The following is a 17766-nucleotide window of genomic DNA, read 5'->3' on the forward strand; positions in this document are numbered from 1 at the left end:
AGGAGCTCATGGTCAATCTATCAGCTGCTCGTAGGTCGGCAGTAGGAATTTTGGCTGGCAAACTTACCGATCAAGCTCAAAGCATCGACGGACTTCTCAACGACCTCGTCCTTCAATTTCCCCGATTTGCCCTTCGATGGCTGGGGAAGCAGCCGACGAAAGACGCTTCCCCAAAAGATCACGTTCGCTACGAGTCAAGGAAACAGTTATTACTGACTTCGATAACACAAACCTTGGACTCGGCCCTGATGGTCGCCAAATCTCAACTCGACGACAACAAAATGACGTGGACAGTGCTTGACGGCCTACTTCAAGAGTGCCTCATGCTCTTGGAAATTTTGGGCGACGCCAGTATCGCTCTCTCGAAAGCAGACGCCTCCAATCTTTACCACGTCAAACTCTCGCACCTCTACTTCATGTTCTTCAACTGGTATCGCCGCAACGCCGAGTCTAAACCCGGGGATAAGACTCCTCTTCGAGCTCTGAGACGATCTGTAGACTGTGTCAAGGACCGGTCCTCTGAGGAGAAGGAGAAGGCGCAGACAACAGCGAAGCTGGAGTACTTTGCGGACTTGTGCAAGCAGGCTGGCCGAGTCAACGATGCTCGTGACGCACTGAAGCTCATTTGCACGAACATGGTTGAAGACGGAGTCTTGTCTACGGTGGCTGCCTCTTTGGCTGAGAGTTCACCCGCAGTGGCTTGGAGCGCCAGCATCAAGGCCGAGACATTGTCAAGGACAATAGGTACAATGGTCAAGCTTGATCAATCCTGGAATGACTGGACTTTCTTCCTTGCGGATGTTGAGCGGGCTGCAGTCTTGGAGCGCATCATTCAACTCATCCTCTTCAACTCGTCCAGCGACCCCAAGCCCAACGACATTAAGGATCCGGTTACCGAGGCTCTTTTGAGAATCTACGCGCCTGACCGCTTTCCCGTCCGCCGCCTTCGGACATTGCTGCAACTGCTCACAATGTCAATCGGCGACAAGGAAGAGTTTCAGAGCCTTCGAGAGCAGGCAGAGTCTGCTTTGCAGCTCTGTCGTGACCAAAACTATGGCGACGATGCTGGTCTAGCTGAGTACGTCTCCGACCTGGAGGCAGGCTTTTCGTCTACACTGGCTCTCGTTGCAACGGAGACAGAGTGGCACACAGCCGACTTCGAAGAGTCAACGAGAATCTGGCGTTCGATTATCAATCAGTGCCAGACCAAGGACGATCTCCTATCCAAGGTCAGCGACACTGAGGGGCTTGTCAGGCAGCTTAATTCCATTGCCGAGTACGCAAGACTCAGGGGCGAGGACGAATTCTTGTTGTCGGTTTTGACATTGTGTGCCGACATCGCGTCCAAGCTATCCGATTCCTCCACGGACTTGCTTCTCCAGGCGCACAGCAACCTCGCAGACCAGTACACGCATCTCGGTTATTCCGAGAAGGCCGAAGAGATTCTCAACAAAGCCAAGAAACTCGCAGAGGCCACAGCCACCAATCCCGACTTTGGTGCGGTAAACCTCCAGATCTCTCTCACTGAGTATCAGCTGGCAAACCAAAACTCTGAGGCGGCGTAAGTCATATCTCCCAAAATAATTAGGGTATTCAGCTAACAATAGGTAGTCACAAGATGCTGCTGCAGGGCGAGGCTACCTTCGAGAACTCTTCCAGTGCGAGGAAGGCTCCTAAGCTCCAAAGAAAGTTGCTTTTGGCAAGAGCTGCCAGTCTTTCTTCCCGAATCAAATGGGACAAGGGCGAATATCAGCATGCTCTGTTCCACGCCAAGACGAGCGTGCGAATCTTGTTCCAGGACTGGACAAAATTAGAGGCTCGCTGGAAAGATGCGCCCAAGGCAGAGTCTAAGCAGATCTCTAGAGAAGGTTCTCCTGATGCGGAGGAAAGTCTGGTGTCGACTGGCATTTCGACAAATCTGATGGAGCTATCCGACGGCCCTGACAGCTGGGCACTTGCTTGTGGTCTGCTGAGAGCCATGCTGCACCTTTCTTCAGTATACGCTCATCTTGGAATGTTTCAAGAGACTGTCTATTACGCGGAGAAGGCGCACCAGGTCGCCAACGCCACAAACGCCTCCATCTACAGAGCTCAGGCTGCGACTTGGATCGGTTCAGTATGGCTGAAGGCCTACAAACTCGATAAGAGCCTTGGCTACTTGAACGAAGCAAGGCAGCTCATGGCCACGGCTGTCAAGCCGACACGTCAAGCATTCCAGCTGGCTTGCGAGCTGAGTGCTTCGTTCGGAGAAATGAAGGATCATGAGAACGAGACTCTACTCCTCGAGCTCGCCGAGGTCACGCTTGGGACTTTAAATAGCAGCAACCGGGGCGCAATTACTGGCGTCAACGATGAGCAGGTGGTCAACAAGATGGCAAAGCTCACGCTCAAGGCACCGGCTGCGCGCAGAACACGAGTGACCAAGCCAGCGGTTCCAGCAGCGACCAGAGCGACCAGAGTTACGAGAAGAGTGGCAGCGCCCAAGGCAAAAGCTACTGCTGCTCCTCCCAAGGCCGCTGTTGTTGCAGCAAACGATAGCGCATCCGACCTCAAAGCCTCCATGCTGTTATACAAAGCACTTGTCCACCTTAGTAAGGGCGACTGGGCTGCAGCAGCAGAACTTCTCGAGGAGGCGAAGCAGATGTCCAGCAGCTTGCGAGAGTCTTTGCGAGTCCAGATTGGCGAGGCTACTTGTTTGATTGAACAGGGTATCAAGCAGATGGAGGGCGATTCAGTCTTCTCAGTTGTGAAGGAATCAACCATCTCTTACCCGTCCATCCACGCTGCTCCCGACAAAAATAACACGGAGAAGACGCAACCGACGGGTTCCTCTCCGCGAAAGGCTCAGGGCCGCGCTACCTCTGCCGAGCGTAAGGTGATGAGAGAAAACGCAACCTTTGTCGAAACTTTGGAACAAGCGCAAGCTCAGCTCATGGAAGCTCAAGCTGCCGCTGCTATTTCAGGAAACGGACACCTGGTTCATCGCATCTCTGCGTTGCTTCAGAGCACGGGCATTTTCCTATCGGCAGCCTCTCATCGGACGCCTAAACACCTGGGAGGCTTTGGCTATGCCGCCTGCTCTGTCGAGTTTGCACGAAATCTGACTTGGAAACGGGAGCGAAACACCGTGGCTACGGATCATCTCAATGCCAGCTTCAGCGAGGCAGGCTGGCCACTTGCTCTCACGCTCAAGGATGACAGACGGGCAAGCATTGTTTCTATTGATGATATGGCGAAATTCCAGCGTGACTATATCGACATCATTCCTGAAGCGTGGAGTGTCTTGTCGATCGCGCTAAGCGACAACCGCAAGGATTTGTGTATTACCAAGTTACAATCAGGACAGAGCCCTTTTGTCTTGCGACTACCGCTGGAGCGTGTGGCTTCTCGCGACGGCGAGGATGAGCTGTTCGACTTTCAGCATGGACACGACGAGCTTATGGATATTATCCAGGCGACCAACGCGAGTTGCCACAACACTGGTGACTACACTGCAAAGGGGGCCAAATCAGCGTGGTGGGCTCAACGCGAGAACTTGGACAACAGATTCAAGGATCTCCTCGACAATGTTGAGCAGGTCTGGCTCGGCGGATTCAAGGGCATCTTCTCCCAACATCGCCATCGCGCTGATCTCATTGCCAAGTTCCAAAAGGCCTTTTCCAAGATTCTTGACAAGCATCTGCCATCACGTAGGCAGGTCCGAGGAAAGAAGACTAGCAAATCCCCCAAAATTAACTTGGAGCCGCGTATCCTGGACCTTTTTGTCGGTCTGGGAGACCCATCTATGCCGGACAGCGATCTGGAGGAGCCTCTGAACGATCTTCTCTACTTTGTTGTGGACATTCTTCAGTTCCACGGCGAAAGAAACGCCTATGATGAGATTGACTTTGACTCCATGGTCTTGGATACGTTTGATGCTCTTCAGGCGTACCATAACGCTGCCAAGACCTCGGAGCCCGAGGAAGGCGCCCACAGCATTCTCATCCTCGACAAGGCTCTCCATGCCTTCCCTTGGGAATCACTCCCGTGCACGGAGGGTCTGGCATATTCTCGTGTTCCCTCATTATCCTGTCTGCGTCGACTGCTCCTTGAGCAGCACGAGGCCCAGGATTCTGATGACGAAAAAGTTCATCACCGACACACTGTATCACCTGTCGGTGGCACATACATTCTGAACCCTGGTTCTGACCTCAAGAACACTCTCGCCACTTTTGAGAAGCCCCTCAAGGAGAAGCTGGGGGAGTCCTGGACGGGCATCGTCTCGCGTGCACCAACCGAGGATGAGTTTGAGGGAGCGCTCAAGAAGTCTGACATACTCCTGTACTTTGGCCACGGCAGCGGCGCGCAGTACATTCGAGGCAAGACGATCCGCAGACTGGAGAAGTGCAAGGCGGCGGCGCTCTTGATGGGTTGTAGCTCGGCGTCGCTGCAGAACGTCGGCGAGTACGAGTGCCACGGCCCTGTGTGGAACTACATGCTCGCCGGATGTCCCGCCGTCGTGGGCACGTTGTGGGACGTGACGGATAGGGATATTGACCGTTACGCGGGCCAGCTGTTTGAGGAATGGGGACTGATGGAAAGGGGCACGTTTGTTGAGGACAGCTCGAAGAAGAAGGGCAAGGGCAAGGGACTTTTTGCTACGGAGAAGAAGAGCAAGGCGAAGAAGGAGACAACGAAGGCTACCGGGCGTGGAACCGCGTCGCTCGTGGAGGCTGTCGCCAGGGCTAGGGACGCCTGTCGATTTAGGTACATCACGGCTGGCGCGGTATGTATATACGGCATTCCGGTGTATATTGGCAAGGACAAGGCCGAGGGTGCCTAAAGGGGGTTCTGTTGGTGGATTGCGTCACTTTGAGTAAAAGGGGGAAAGTCTGGTGTCCGGTGTTTGTCGTATTCCAGGTTTAGGGAGAAGAACCGGAGCATTAGATTAGCATTGCATTGGTACGTGGAGTTTTGGAAAATTTCCAACGTTACTGTCATTGTCTACTTGGACGGGTTTTCCGGAGGCAGGCATCCAGGGGCCAGGAGATCTGGTCCCTCCCGTCATAACTATAGTGTTTTTCTGATAATGAAATGAGGAAGGTTGTGGATGTGAGCAGAGTTTTTCCTCTTTGATGCCTGCTGCGCGTGATGTTGTGTGCGGGAGTAGGTACGGGAAGGGGTTCAATGACACCGGTGGATATGATCAATCCACGCGTTTGTCTGTCTGTCTTGGTGGCAGGGTGTCGGGAGGAAGATAGAGGAAGGATATGCTGGTGAGGCTTCATCCTTGGAGACGAAGGAAGGGGTGTATGCCAGTATGGGTAAGATATCATGGAAGGGAATCGATGTGAAGGGAAGGGATGAGACGGGAGCGGGAAGGTGAGGGGAGGCTTTGGTCGAGGAGAAAAGGGGCCTTTGATCTATACTATCCCTCGCGATATTGGACCTCGTCTGGTTGTTATCGCCGTTGTCATCTTGTATCTTGGACGTTGTATCTCATATCTTGAGAATGTGGTGAAGAGGACGAATGTTTCCGTTTCGTGGGGTGATGTAAGGAAGGGGGGGGGGGGGCTTGTGAGGAAGTGGGTGGAGAGTGGATGTAGAAGTGAGAGGAAGAAGGAAGGTGTGGAAGGTGGAAGAAGGAAGGTGTGGAAGGTGGAAGAAGGAAGGTGTGGAAGGTGGAAGAAGGAGGAGGGGAAGGGATACATCCTGAGCTTGGCCGTGATATACGCCGGGTTTTCCTGGGGAGATGGAGTGCGTTGTTGGTAGGTGCTGATGTTGATGTTGACGCTTTCCGTTTGAATCTTGAATGCTTTGATGGACACGGGTAAGGGGACGAGAATAGGTCCGAACCGGATCGCTACGGTGATAGTACCCTGAACTTGAGCAGATTGGATGCACCTGTATCTCGCTCCCTCCTTCTCTCCTGTACCTCTCCACCGTTGGACATTTGTTCCCCGAAATGTCTCCGAGGGAGGGCAGATCGAGATAGTCTCATGAAACCTCCATGACGAGGGGAAAAGGGGGAAGGGGTATGGATGGTATTCCGCCCCGTGTTTGGTATTGACATTGAGCATCTGATGTCTTGATTCCATTCACGGTCCGGGATGAACAAGCTTCTCACAGCCTCTTGGCTACGTACGTTCCCCGGGGGGGATGGGAGGGAAAGTATGAGATGGGGTAAGTCTTGTTTACTATTTTCGTCCGCCTTTTGGATGGACTAGTGAACCAGATCCCTGAGGAGCTTTTTGACTGCTTCGATACTGACAAGCATGATGTCGACAGATAGAGACGTAGCCCATCCCGAAGGAGCATCGAAGGAGGCTCATATCCCGCCCTCGGGCTGAACACATCTCACATCTAGGTAGGCGGGGTTTCGATAGGAATCAGGGGATAATAAGTGTCCGATATCTATAGCATCGTCTACTACAAACTACCTTGCGCAAGAGAACAGGATCGTGAAGGGTGGAAGGCACTCGCGTGTGTCAAGCGTTCACCTCTCATTACAGACTACGCTCCACGATTGGATGCCTTCTCTTCCCCTTTCCGTCTCACAGAAGTCTGTTGCGTCCCAGGAAACTGGACAAAGAAGACGGGATGACCGACCGGACTTTGTCTATTCTTAAACTCTACCTTAGATCCCGCGATGGGATGCCCAGATCTCGGGATCCGTGGTGGTGTGTAACTATGTTTTGCGTGTCATGGATCAATGTCCTTTTCATCGGTGAAGTTGGATACTGAAAGGAGGCTATGCCGCCCTCTTCTCCCTCTCCAACCTCACGAGACGGAACGGCCGATACTTCCTGCTTCTATTCCTGACTCCCTTACTTGAAAGATGAGATGCCCAGGTTGATGGTGGTGATTTGGTGGGAACCACGACCCGGATGTGATGCTTCCGCCTTCGATACAGCAATTAGGAGGTCGGATGAGAGAAGGAAAGGAGAGAGAGGCCCGTCTCATCCTGCCATTGGATGACCCAGAGAAGCGAACCTTTGCACCGACGACTCTATTCCTGTCTACAGAAACAACGGGCATCTCTCGGAATCTGCTTTGTTTGGAGTGACGTGGACGAGCACGTCCAAACAAAAGCGAGAATTCAGGGGCTCATTGAATCGTCTTGTCTCGCCATTGGCTTGCCCGCAAGAGATCCTGTTCAGAAATGTCCTGGATTGGTGGCCTCTCTACACAGCAAGCGGAAAACGCGAGCACTCGCTCTCTCCGAAGACACACAGAGCTCGTCTCTTTGCCAAACACGATCCCTACGACGACGGGTGGGCGGGTCTCGAGATGAAGTCGCAGACGGGCCGATGAGGAACGACCGTTACGCGAGCAGGATCTCCGGGGGCCATGCTGCCGCTTGGGCAGGGCAGATGCGGGCTCTCTTAGATGGATGCCATATCAACAACCGGTATGGTCCATTAGGGGGGAAACGTTGCGCCGCCCTTCCTCGAACCCAGCTCGTAATGATGAGATGAGGCCTTCCATAGGCTGGCGCGGCCCCAAGGCCCTGCGTTCCGAGCCTAGTACATCGGGTACGTCTAACGGCGTCTCCGCGGTATGAGGGCAGAGAGAGATGAAGAAGGATGTACGGACACGGGAGAGAACGCGTCTGAGCGTCGTCTATCTGTACCCAAACGTATGCCTGCACCTCTCGAAGCGCGTGGGACGTTCATTCCCAAAGGAGAAAGGCAAGATGGCGGTTGGGAAGGAAAGAGAAGGCGTTCTGTTCAAAAAATTAAGCAACAAGCCCTCCTGGTCCTGACTAGTCTCACTGTGATTTTGAACATCATCTTAATTCATCCCCCGGGCGATCTTCGCTAGCCCTCTTCGGATCCAAGACCGAAGGGCTGCGGCTGTGGACAAGGCTGTAGAGTCAAAGCTGGTGGCCTGGCGTCCATCTTTCGAGAATCCGAGACTTGAAGGCCCAGTCGCCTTGCTCCGTCTCCGCCTCCCTCCGAAGCCTGTCACGCCTGTCAACCCCTTCCTTCAGCCCACCAGCCCGAGCAGCAAGGAGGGATTCGGAGCCTTGTCTCTCATCGTTAGTAGTGCAGATCGAGGCGTAGGGCCGTGGTTGTGGCGTTGAGGTGAAGAGCCAGTCGTATCTTTGGACGTGCGGACGGAGGTGGGTCCGCTGGGATTGAGTGACGGGGGGGCTTGCGCGGGAGAAAAATGGGAATGACAGGGAATGATGGAGAGAGTGGAGAATATCCCCGGGAGGGGTGGGATATACGATGGTACATACCACAGTACTGAAGGAAAGGGGGGCGTGCGACAAAAGTCTGTTTCCCAGGCTGGCATCGAAACGTCGCATATCCTTACCTGTGTCCTTACCTCACGGTTAGCTAAGGCACCCACCTAGGCAGGTAAAGGAAAGGCACGGTGCCGACAGGGAGCCGTGATGATAATTCGCCAGTACCTACACTAATAAGGGTGAAGAGTGGATTCTCCACTCGGGCGGCCGGATCACCAGGTGGCAGGTGCACGCTTGAACATTCCAGATTGCACCGAGAAGATGCGCCGTTAGTGCCATTGCATTCGTTGTATTGCGTCTACTGGTAGGGCGAGTCGAGGAAGACCAATGGCAAGTGACTGTTTTCTAGGTCATGTAAGCCTGTACACAGCAAGGTCTCTTAATTATTTGGCTCCGGGACGAAGACCGTTTGTGATCATCGCTAAGGACTTAGTAAGGCCAGCTAGGGCCTCATTCTCAAGACTCAGAGGCATCTTTGGAGCTTTTTACCCCTCCAAATCTGTGCTCTCCAAACTTCGCCTCGCCTAGGTGCGCACGACCGAACGACGTCGACGCTACTAAGGTCTCATGGGAGACAGTTCCTTGCGGGTTCCGCCGCCGACGACATACATCGTAGGAAAACATAACCACCCCGAGGTCCCTACACGTCGTCTGCGCCTCCAGTATGGGCGTGATCAATGTCGCTGCTCAGAGTCTGACGGGATGCGGCCCTGAACATGTTGTCCGTCGGGGACCACATTTGGTCTCCGGAGCTGAGATCATCCCGTCTTCCAAAGTCAAATATCAGGCGGGATGGTAAACTGTGTACGGAGTACAATGGCCGCCTAAAAGGCGATACAACGAGTAGGACCTTGACGACGGATTGCCCAACCATAACTGCTGCAAGGCCCTGTGTGCTTCCTACTCATCTCCTACTGTCTACTGTGTAAGCCAGCAGAACGAATAAAGATTCCCTACCTCAACTCCATGTGTCTCTTGCGAGGCGTATACTTGGCTGATCGAGCCCAAACACGTCTCCCCCGAGCCAAACAATCTGCTTCAACCTCGTGTTTGACAGCTGCATCGTTCCGTGAGATGTACGTGTTACGTTACGCCCGAGCAGTTTTTCTCCTTCTACGGTACGCTCGGCTCAAGCCCGTCTAAAGTCGCGATATGAACCGAAGCATAAGTTCGCGAAGGCGTACGTGGCACACGCCGACCCCTTTTGGCGACCATGAAGCAGCCGCGTGCGCACTCCGTGGTATCTTGTCCCGAAAACTAAGCATATCGGTCCGTGTTATACATATCAATACACTACGCTTGGCTCCTCGCGTGCCATGGTAGTCTCTCGGAAGAATGCGCCCATGTGGTTTTCGTCGACACACTCATAACTATCGTCCTTTCAAAGCTTGCCCACTCACAGGCTAACACAGCTCAAAATCCTTCATCGGCTGCGCGGATGCTCGGTTGCGCTGCGTCGCTACTGAGGAACAGGGTTTATCAGTAATGGCAAAGGGTCCACCAAAGCGTTTTTTGAAAAAAAAAAAAAAAAAAAAAAAAAAAGGCTGGCTAGCCTTTGCTGCTTGGAGGTATCGCGGATAAACATGACAAGGGTTTGATGACTATCCCTTTGCGAGGTGTCAGGAAGGGGGGAGGCGATGGAGATCATCCGGCGGGGGTTCGTGGAGAAGAACGGGCTTGCATGTAGACGTAGTGTACATCGCTCGATCCCTATGTGACCACGCAGGCTGTTGCATCCTTGATTGATGAGCCTTTCTCGCCGACAACACGCAAATTGCATAGCCAGTCATGCATTTACCCAAGCATCGACAAGGAGCAGGGCGGTCGGGGAAAGACAGAGACTGGGGCGCGCGGGGGATGTGTGCAGTGTAGCCGTACACTACGCAACGAGATGAGATTTGCGAGGAAAGCTCCGAGGTACGTGCCTATTCCTTCTGATGAAATTAACACTGTCGCCTCGAAGGAGGGGGTGCGGGCAGATGGAACACGAACATGCCAAGTAAAAACCACTCGTAGTGTCGAAAGATTATTGACCTGATGAGTTGTCCGTTGACTACAGTCGAGAAGTGCTCCGTAGAAGAGTACCACCATGGTTTAGCCTTTATCTGTGATGTTTGGCAGCTTGGGTGAGCCAGAGCAAGGTTGTAATGCCTGTGGATGCGACGTTGACGATAGTTTGTCCCCGTCAGCCCTCCGAGATGACGGTGACAGGTGAGCAAGCATAGGGCTTGTCGTCAACCCGGACAGTCCTGTCAGAGGGCGCGAGAAACCCTATGACAGCGTCTTCGCAGTTGGCTCTTCTGGTCGACAAACGTTGTTCAATCTCGAACGGATTGTGGTGGCTCTGAAGTTGATGATGTGTTTGGCGCCGGGAGCGCTAGTATCGGTGATGATACATTAGCACAACGGAATAAGAACGAGAAGAGGTCGCGTACTTGCCTGGGATACACTGTCTTGTTTGGCTCTGTTCCGTCTAATCTATACCGTTGGCTGGCACCAAGCAGCTGGCATCTGGCGGAATTCAGAGGTCTCAGCTGCACCGCCTGGTCGGCGCGATTTCTCGAGACAGGCCGCATCAGCAAGTCGTCATCGCCGGGAGGAGGATGAAGAAGTCAACCATGGAAGTCGTCAGGGGGTTCCGGGGAGGGATGGAGGGCTTAACAAAGTAGCGTTAAGGCAGGTCTCAAGCACGGAGGGTGGGTATGAAACCGGAGCAACTCTGGGGGCCATCCCAGTGCAGTCGTGCTGCCTCGACGCTGATGAGGTTGAGAATGTGTCGATCCCAGGAAGTTCTCGGTGGTGGAAGGGCATGATTGGGGCTCCAGCTCTCATCTGAAGTCGGCCTTTCTCGAAGGGGACTTAGAACGAAGTTAAGAATAGGTAGGCGTGGCGTGGCGTGTCAACGGCGGTTCCCACTCCCGTTGCGACTGACACTTTGATGGTCTGGCTGGCGGCGTGTCAAACTCTTCTCGACAAGTCGATCCAAGACGGCGTCAAGGACAAGCTCGATTGTCGCTCAGGGGCTCCGCCAGGGATGTAGTCGCCAACATCATAGGAGGTATTGCTCGTCCCTGTACCTGGAATGTTGTCCCTGAAGGGCCTGAAGGGGAACACAACATCGATTCCCGTAGTCGGTCAAAGCAAACTGGAGCGGGGCTGAGAAGGTGAAAGTCGGATTACGGTCGATGAAAGGAGAGATGTTCAGGAGGTTGATGTGGAAACAACCCGGCAGACGAGTCGTTCACGCTGGGCGATGATGATCTTGCAGCCCAAGATGTTGCGTAGTTTAGGTTGAGGTTGGAGGGGCACGGAGGGGGGCAAGTAGTGTAAGGTAGATAGGTAGCACACACGCACGTAGGGAAGTCGCCATGTGAATGCAGCTCATCTGAAGCCGGGACACACTAAGGCAGGAAATGTGGAACAATATTTTCCTCTAGCTGCTAACTTCATTCATTTCCAGGTCAGAATTCCACAAGCCGGAGCTGGGGAAACGTGAACCGCGTTGTTTTAGCGGACCTAGAAGGTCGGAATGAGAATGCAGTAGTAATAGAGTCAGAACATCCAGATACGAGCTGTTCCAAGGCATCGGATGCATCACTAGTGAGGAGAGGAAAGCCTCTCATGTGCCTGATAGAAGTCATACCTGCCTCGAAGTCCGAGATCGAAAGGATCGACTTCCATTACCTACTTAAGACTTCGACGAGGTTCTGAAGAGGAAGCTTCGTTCTTGGGAAGATTGGAAAGGAGGGATGGACTGATTGGAGTGGATACGAACATCATCTCAGCTTGTCAGGTACTGGTACTCTTTCTCTCTACAGGGTCTCTATACGTACCCAAGTACCTTTATCTGAGATGCCAAGCACGTACACTTGGAAGTTTGTATGTTAACCAAGATACCTTTCGTCTGGGTTCAGTCCCTCAAAGGTAATACCTACTTTTCAAGCAGACACTTTGTGGAGGAATTAAGCGTGTCCCGTTTCGATCTTGCTGCAGCCCCTTGTCCTACGCACTGGTCAATCATCAACCGTCGAATTAGGGGTGGTATTGGTTATGCCTGCCCCTAGTGCTAGTCTACCTTGCGCGATGAAAGTCGAACGATTTCTGGTATTTGGCCGACATTCAGGACAATGCGAAATGTAGGTTTGCGAGACCTAGGAACGTACCGTAAGGTATTAGAGAGCCGTCCGACGTCAACGGTCACCAATACTTCCGTTCTCGTGACGACTTGAGCACAAGCCCTCCACTCCAATTAAACCCTATCGCCGATACGGAATGTCAATGCGGAATTTCCTTGAACCTATCAATTCGGAGCTTCTACGACCGCAAAGCCATGACATTGAACTGAAAAGAATAGCTCAAGGCTTTGATGGCTTGACGGCTTGCGCGGCTGGCTAAGGTAGTCTGGCAGCGTCACGTAATTGCGCCGTTGAGCTGTAGCTCGAGAGCCTTTACCTTGTCTGGTGGTAGAGCCCGGACTGGTCCCCGAGCCACGAACCTTCACTCAACGGGGCCAGTTCCGCCGTACAGCAAGTGGATTCCGCTGGGGTCAAGTATGAGGTAGCCATCTCCAGATACGCCGCTGTTGATCATTCACTGATCGCGTGGCTTGAGAAATTCATATTAGTGTACTCCGTATGCAGTAGTGTTCTGTGGCACCTTATTTTCCGCAGTGATCTTCAGGACCTGTGGGTACCAGTATCCTAGTATGTACCGTACTCACGTAGCGATACAGTACTGGTAGTCTGCTGCGGTATCGTGGAGCTTTGCAAATGGAGAGCTTGGGATACATCGACCTACAGGCTACAATACCGTTTTCAAAGTTGACCTGGATAGATGAATGGTAGAGTCATGCGGATTCCAGATGTGGTTGAACCCTGAGATCAAGAGATCAAAGAAATGTAATGAGTGCCAAGGACTTCCGCTAGACTTTGAGTCTGGGCCTGTTCCTGACTTGTTGACCTGTTTCCCGGGACTCCTGAACGTGGAGGTCTCAGAATTGTCATCTTGGCATGTGTGGCTTCCCATCCAGGCCGTCTTCTTTGTGTTGCCAGGACCCTTCCACCTGGGTGCTTTCCACGCGGATCAAAAACAATGCGAGCAAGCTATCTCACGCTTGGAAACCCAAGTCAAGACACCCTCCACCCTCACAGCCCAGGCCAGACCTTCTCCAAGTAAGGCTCAGGTGCCGCAGTGCCGTGCTACTTTACTGCTTAGACTGTGGTCACGAGTCCGTAGAGTTAGGCACGCCTTTGACTCCCCACATGGCGTCTCTTACATCAGCAACAATAATCAAGCCCCCAGTACCTACCCCCATTGCCTCAATGTGCAAAGCGTCTATGTATTGCGTTTCGACTACTAGCCGTGCCAGCCACATCGTCCTTTCCCAAAACAAGATGGGGAAGGGGCTTGGAGGGGTAGGTACACTACCTCATAAAAGGGAGCACCTTAGCTAAGGTACGGTGGGTCCTTCCAATTGGGCTCAGGTCTGCCCTGCTCTGCTAGCGTCTGCCCTCCACACTCCCGCTCCCACTTCCACTCCCACTACTTCGTCGCTGTCGTGCAGACAGAGTGACAGACAAACACAGACACCCCAACCCTCACAAACCTCCACCAAAATCCTTCCCTCCTATCAACGCTCGGATATTATCACGATCTACCTGCTCCATCCCCATCCGGTCCTCTTCTCCAACTTGTCTTGCCAACCCCGAATTTCGACCGCTCCAGACGATCCGCCACTCTGATGAAATCGGTACGCCTCATCCTCACCCTCGTAGGCTCAGGCCCAAGCCGTTCTTCAGACTTCAGCCCAAAGCCATCAGGACTTCTATTCTTTCTTCCAGCTTTTCTGCCCGGAGATTCGTATCTCAAAGTGCTGGCAACATTGACCCGTCGTGACCATATACAGCGCTTTAGGAGGACTGAAGCTACCCCATCCCTGGTTTGACCGAATGACGTCCGCTACACCACCTGAACCCCGGCCCTCAGGAAGATCACCCTTGGGCTCCATCTCGAATCCAGATGTCCAATCCCAGCAATGCTGGATTCAAATACGCACGTCGAAAGAAGAACCAAGCAACCATGTACGGAGGCTTCTCAGATGCTACGCTTCGAGGTCGCAATGTGCCTCAATGTGCTAGTCCCCACGATCCAACTTCGGCCAAACCAAACAACCAGCACAAGATGATTTGCCTGCGCGCCTACCTACGCCTATCCATCCGTACGCCCCATTCCGTTGGCGCCGCTGAAACCCGAGCTAGTGGCTCTTCAGAGACTTCGTACTTTTTCCCTCTTCACCAGATATTGTCAGAGTCCAATTCAAGTCTTGTCCCAACAAGAAGTACTGGCTACAGGGGTCGCAATCGGGGCGCCATCCCGTACAGATCCGGTCGTCGTCGACAAGAATCCACCACACTTGGCTGTGAATCTGCAGCAGGCGAGGCACCAGGGCTGCAGGGTGGTCTGGGCCAGCCCGAACAAACACGGATCAAGGCCAAACCGATGCAGGCTTGCAGTGCTGGCTCCTGTTCCGTCTCCGGGGTCCCTTGGCCGCTGCCGCCCTGCTCTGACCGTTCCTGATGGGACCCGCGGCCGACCAGGTAGGCCATGGCAGGTTGACGGCGGCCTTCTTTGGCACTTTGCTGAGATGCAACACAAGCAACGGTGTACGGAGTAGACACTGACGTGACGAGGATGAGATTCCACCACATATCTGAGGCCCCAAACACGGTAGCACTGTAGTAGGGTTACAGGGGATCAGCCGCAGGCGGCCAACCACCTTTCATGATCCCTCTTGGGATGCCTCTCTGCGGCGGAGACACATGGCCGCAAGATCACCTGCTTATACCTCCTAGGATGGGCTGGTGTTTGCAATTTTTGTCGATGCGCCATTCATAGAACGGCGAGTGCCTGTCCCGTTTCTCCGCAAAACGTTGGTGTTCTTTCTAGCTCGCCGCTGGAATGCGACTGTAGAAATCATACCGAACCGACGGCCAAGAATAAGTCTGAATAGACCACGGCATGCCACCAAATGCAACGGCGGACCTCTGGATTCTACACACGCTTGGCACCCGGAACGTTTAATCCCTGTCCGCGCCTCAACATATGCCACACCACGGTCAACGGAGAAGCGCACAGTCGAACTCGGTCTATCTGGCTTTAATTCGATACCCATGTCTTTACAGACTCGACAGAAATTGGTCAATGTTAACGGCTCACCAGAATATCATGGCATCCTCGTACATTAGTATTTTAGTCTGGGCACGGCGCATGGGTACCCACTCGTACCGGGAGAGTCTCGGAAGTTGCCTCTGGTTGCGGATCCACTGGGCTTCCGGCTCTCCCACTTGATCCCCCCGATTCAACCCTGATTAGGCGCGTGCCCCAGGATCCCCCTTCGACTCTTGGTCCCACATTCTGGCGTGGATGTCCAGTGCCCCCCGGCTCTCCCACCCACTTTGTGGTGGTGGAGGCATCCACATCTGTTCGCACTGCCATCGTGGGCCTTGGGTTGGGATGGCACTGGAGAACCTTTCATCTGCAGCGGTCACCACCGAAAATCAAGGGGCAGCCCTAGCCAGCTACCTAGAGTGCTAGACCAGAGTCGGCGAGAACTCAACCATCGAAGACTCTGGCCGTGTCTGGATCGATTTGGTTGGAGAGACGCGAGGATCAATCTGGGTCTGTTCATGGCCGAAGAGGCGAGTGGAGGAACAATTGCTGACCGAACGCGGTCCGACAAGTGTGCTTACGAGGATCGCAAACAGCTCAATGTTATTAATTGTCTCTTGCCGTGGACGTTGAGTCAAATGGACTACAGTCGATGCGTTCGTTGGCTACAGTGAATCGAAGTATCGATCATACAACCAGACATGTTTGTCGTTGGGCCGCTGAATGTAACGTTCAGGTTGACTTCAGGGACTTAAGGGTGGAAGTCTATTTTTCAGGTATCACCATGTTGGTGGGCGTGTCTTTACTATGGAAGAGACAAGCTGGGTTGCGTATCTCTTTTTTTTTTGTTGCCGCGCGCCCTTCATATCTAGCAAAAAATGTCTGACCTCGATATGGAACCTCGGTCTATCTCCCACATTTGTCCTGTTCACCCTCCCGGAGCTTCCAAACCCTCCCCTTTCCATACAGGCATATGAACATACGAGACACTTGAGTCGGGTTGCAGGGACTGGGCTTGTTGAAGCTGGCAGTGTAGGTGTTGTGTGGTTTGTAAGTGAAGCTCAGTTCTGGCGGTATGATGTTTGCACCATCTTGGATGCTGTTGTATCTCGATGAAGTTGGCTCAAACTTTGCAGTTGTATCCGTTTATGCAGCCTCTCTATCCGTACCTCGAACGATTTTTATAAAGCCCCACGCCCACTCTCAATTGGGTTGGGACGAGTACAGATACCTCCTCTACTCTGTACGGCATAACGGATATCTCCTGCGCGCTTGAAAAGCTTGGCAGATCTTGGAGGCATCGCCCGCACATCTTTACACACGTCACACTTTTGCAATTTATTGTTTCCGGTTATACTAGCTCGCCTTTTCGACTTGATCCAAACCAACACTTGTCACCGAGTCTCAGTGTGAAAGGGCGGAACAAATCTTCCCACGGTCAAAGCCACAGCCACCCCAAGCCTCTAGTGCTGGTACATGGCAAAGCATCCGTACTCTCCACTCTGCAAGTCCACGGCAACACCTGGGCAGCCCGACAAGCCACAGGAAGACGAGAAACCTATCAATCAACCTGGTATACGACGTACGACAAACTAGTTAGCCATACGCACACTCATCCCGCGGTGAGAGTTACCAGAGAGAGGTTGAACCCGTACAGATACATCGTCTGCGGCTGGATTACCTTATTGTGTACATAAGGTTTCTGGGCATCTGGTCCCTCATCTGGAAATCACGAGACGAGGCAAAGAGAGTCGACATTCAAACCTGGAGAGAGACACAGCCCCACCGTGGAGGACGACGGGGACCGCTATTCTTACCTTGGGCCGTGCCTGAGAGGCAGACCCCGTCGTAGGAACAGTCAGCACCGCTGTGAGCATTCTGTCAGCATCAACAAGCAGCAGGCCCAAGAGACATCCCCTGACCAGATTCCTGAAGGAGCAACAACAGCAGAACCTTAATTGCCGGCGAATTGGATAGACTGGGAAAGCCTCGGTTGAAAACGCCACAGAAGTACTATCGTATGCGAAATACCTAGGTTAGAAGAGGGAGAGAAAGAGAAAGTCAGAGGTGAGTGAGTGCGGTACTTACCGAGCCTGCAGAGAGCACCTTGGCTACATTGAGTGTGCACTTCGCAAAACCACATCCTCTGTCCATACCTTACGAATAGATACTAAGGAAAGCGCAGGCGGAGACGCAGAAGCAGAAGCAAAAGCGGACGCAGAAGTAGACGCAGACGACAGACGCACATCTCAAGTGACCTCGACGACCGTCACAGCGTCACCCGCCTAACTCCCCCCGGCCGTGTTCCAGCGAAGCACCCACGCACCCACGGCACCCCACAATTTGACCGCCGAAAACGCTTCCGA

General features: G+C 53.2%; 3 protein-coding genes across 3 annotated transcripts; all 3 read left to right on the top strand.

Annotated features, from left to right (window-relative positions):
* Positions 1–635: 635 nt before the first annotated feature.
* BDZ83DRAFT_565065 (separin) lies at positions 636–4822 on the top strand (the record flags this gene model as incomplete). Its single annotated transcript, XM_060503705.1, has 2 exons — positions 636–1561; positions 1612–4822. The coding sequence occupies 2 exons, from the start codon at positions 636–638 to the stop codon at positions 4820–4822; spliced, it is 4137 nt and encodes a 1378-aa protein (XP_060371350.1).
* Positions 4823–13094: 8272 nt separating this feature from the next.
* Positions 13095–13592, top strand: BDZ83DRAFT_725819 (uncharacterized protein; the record flags this gene model as incomplete). Its single annotated transcript, XM_060512743.1, has 1 exon — positions 13095–13592. The coding sequence occupies one exon, from the start codon at positions 13095–13097 to the stop codon at positions 13590–13592; it is 498 nt and encodes a 165-aa protein (XP_060371351.1).
* A 659-nt stretch (positions 13593–14251) lies between these two features.
* On the top strand, positions 14252–14809 carry BDZ83DRAFT_646263 (uncharacterized protein; the record flags this gene model as incomplete). The annotated part of the gene is made up of 1 exon (XM_060509943.1): positions 14252–14809. The coding sequence occupies one exon, from the start codon at positions 14252–14254 to the stop codon at positions 14807–14809; it is 558 nt and encodes a 185-aa protein (XP_060371352.1).
* Between the last annotated feature and the right edge of the window lie 2957 nt (positions 14810–17766).

This window comes from Colletotrichum acutatum (assembly GCF_030867785.1).
Source record: "Colletotrichum acutatum strain CBS 112980 chromosome Unknown BDZ83scaffold_3, whole genome shotgun sequence".
Taxonomy (NCBI): Eukaryota; Fungi; Ascomycota; class Sordariomycetes; order Glomerellales; family Glomerellaceae; genus Colletotrichum; species Colletotrichum acutatum.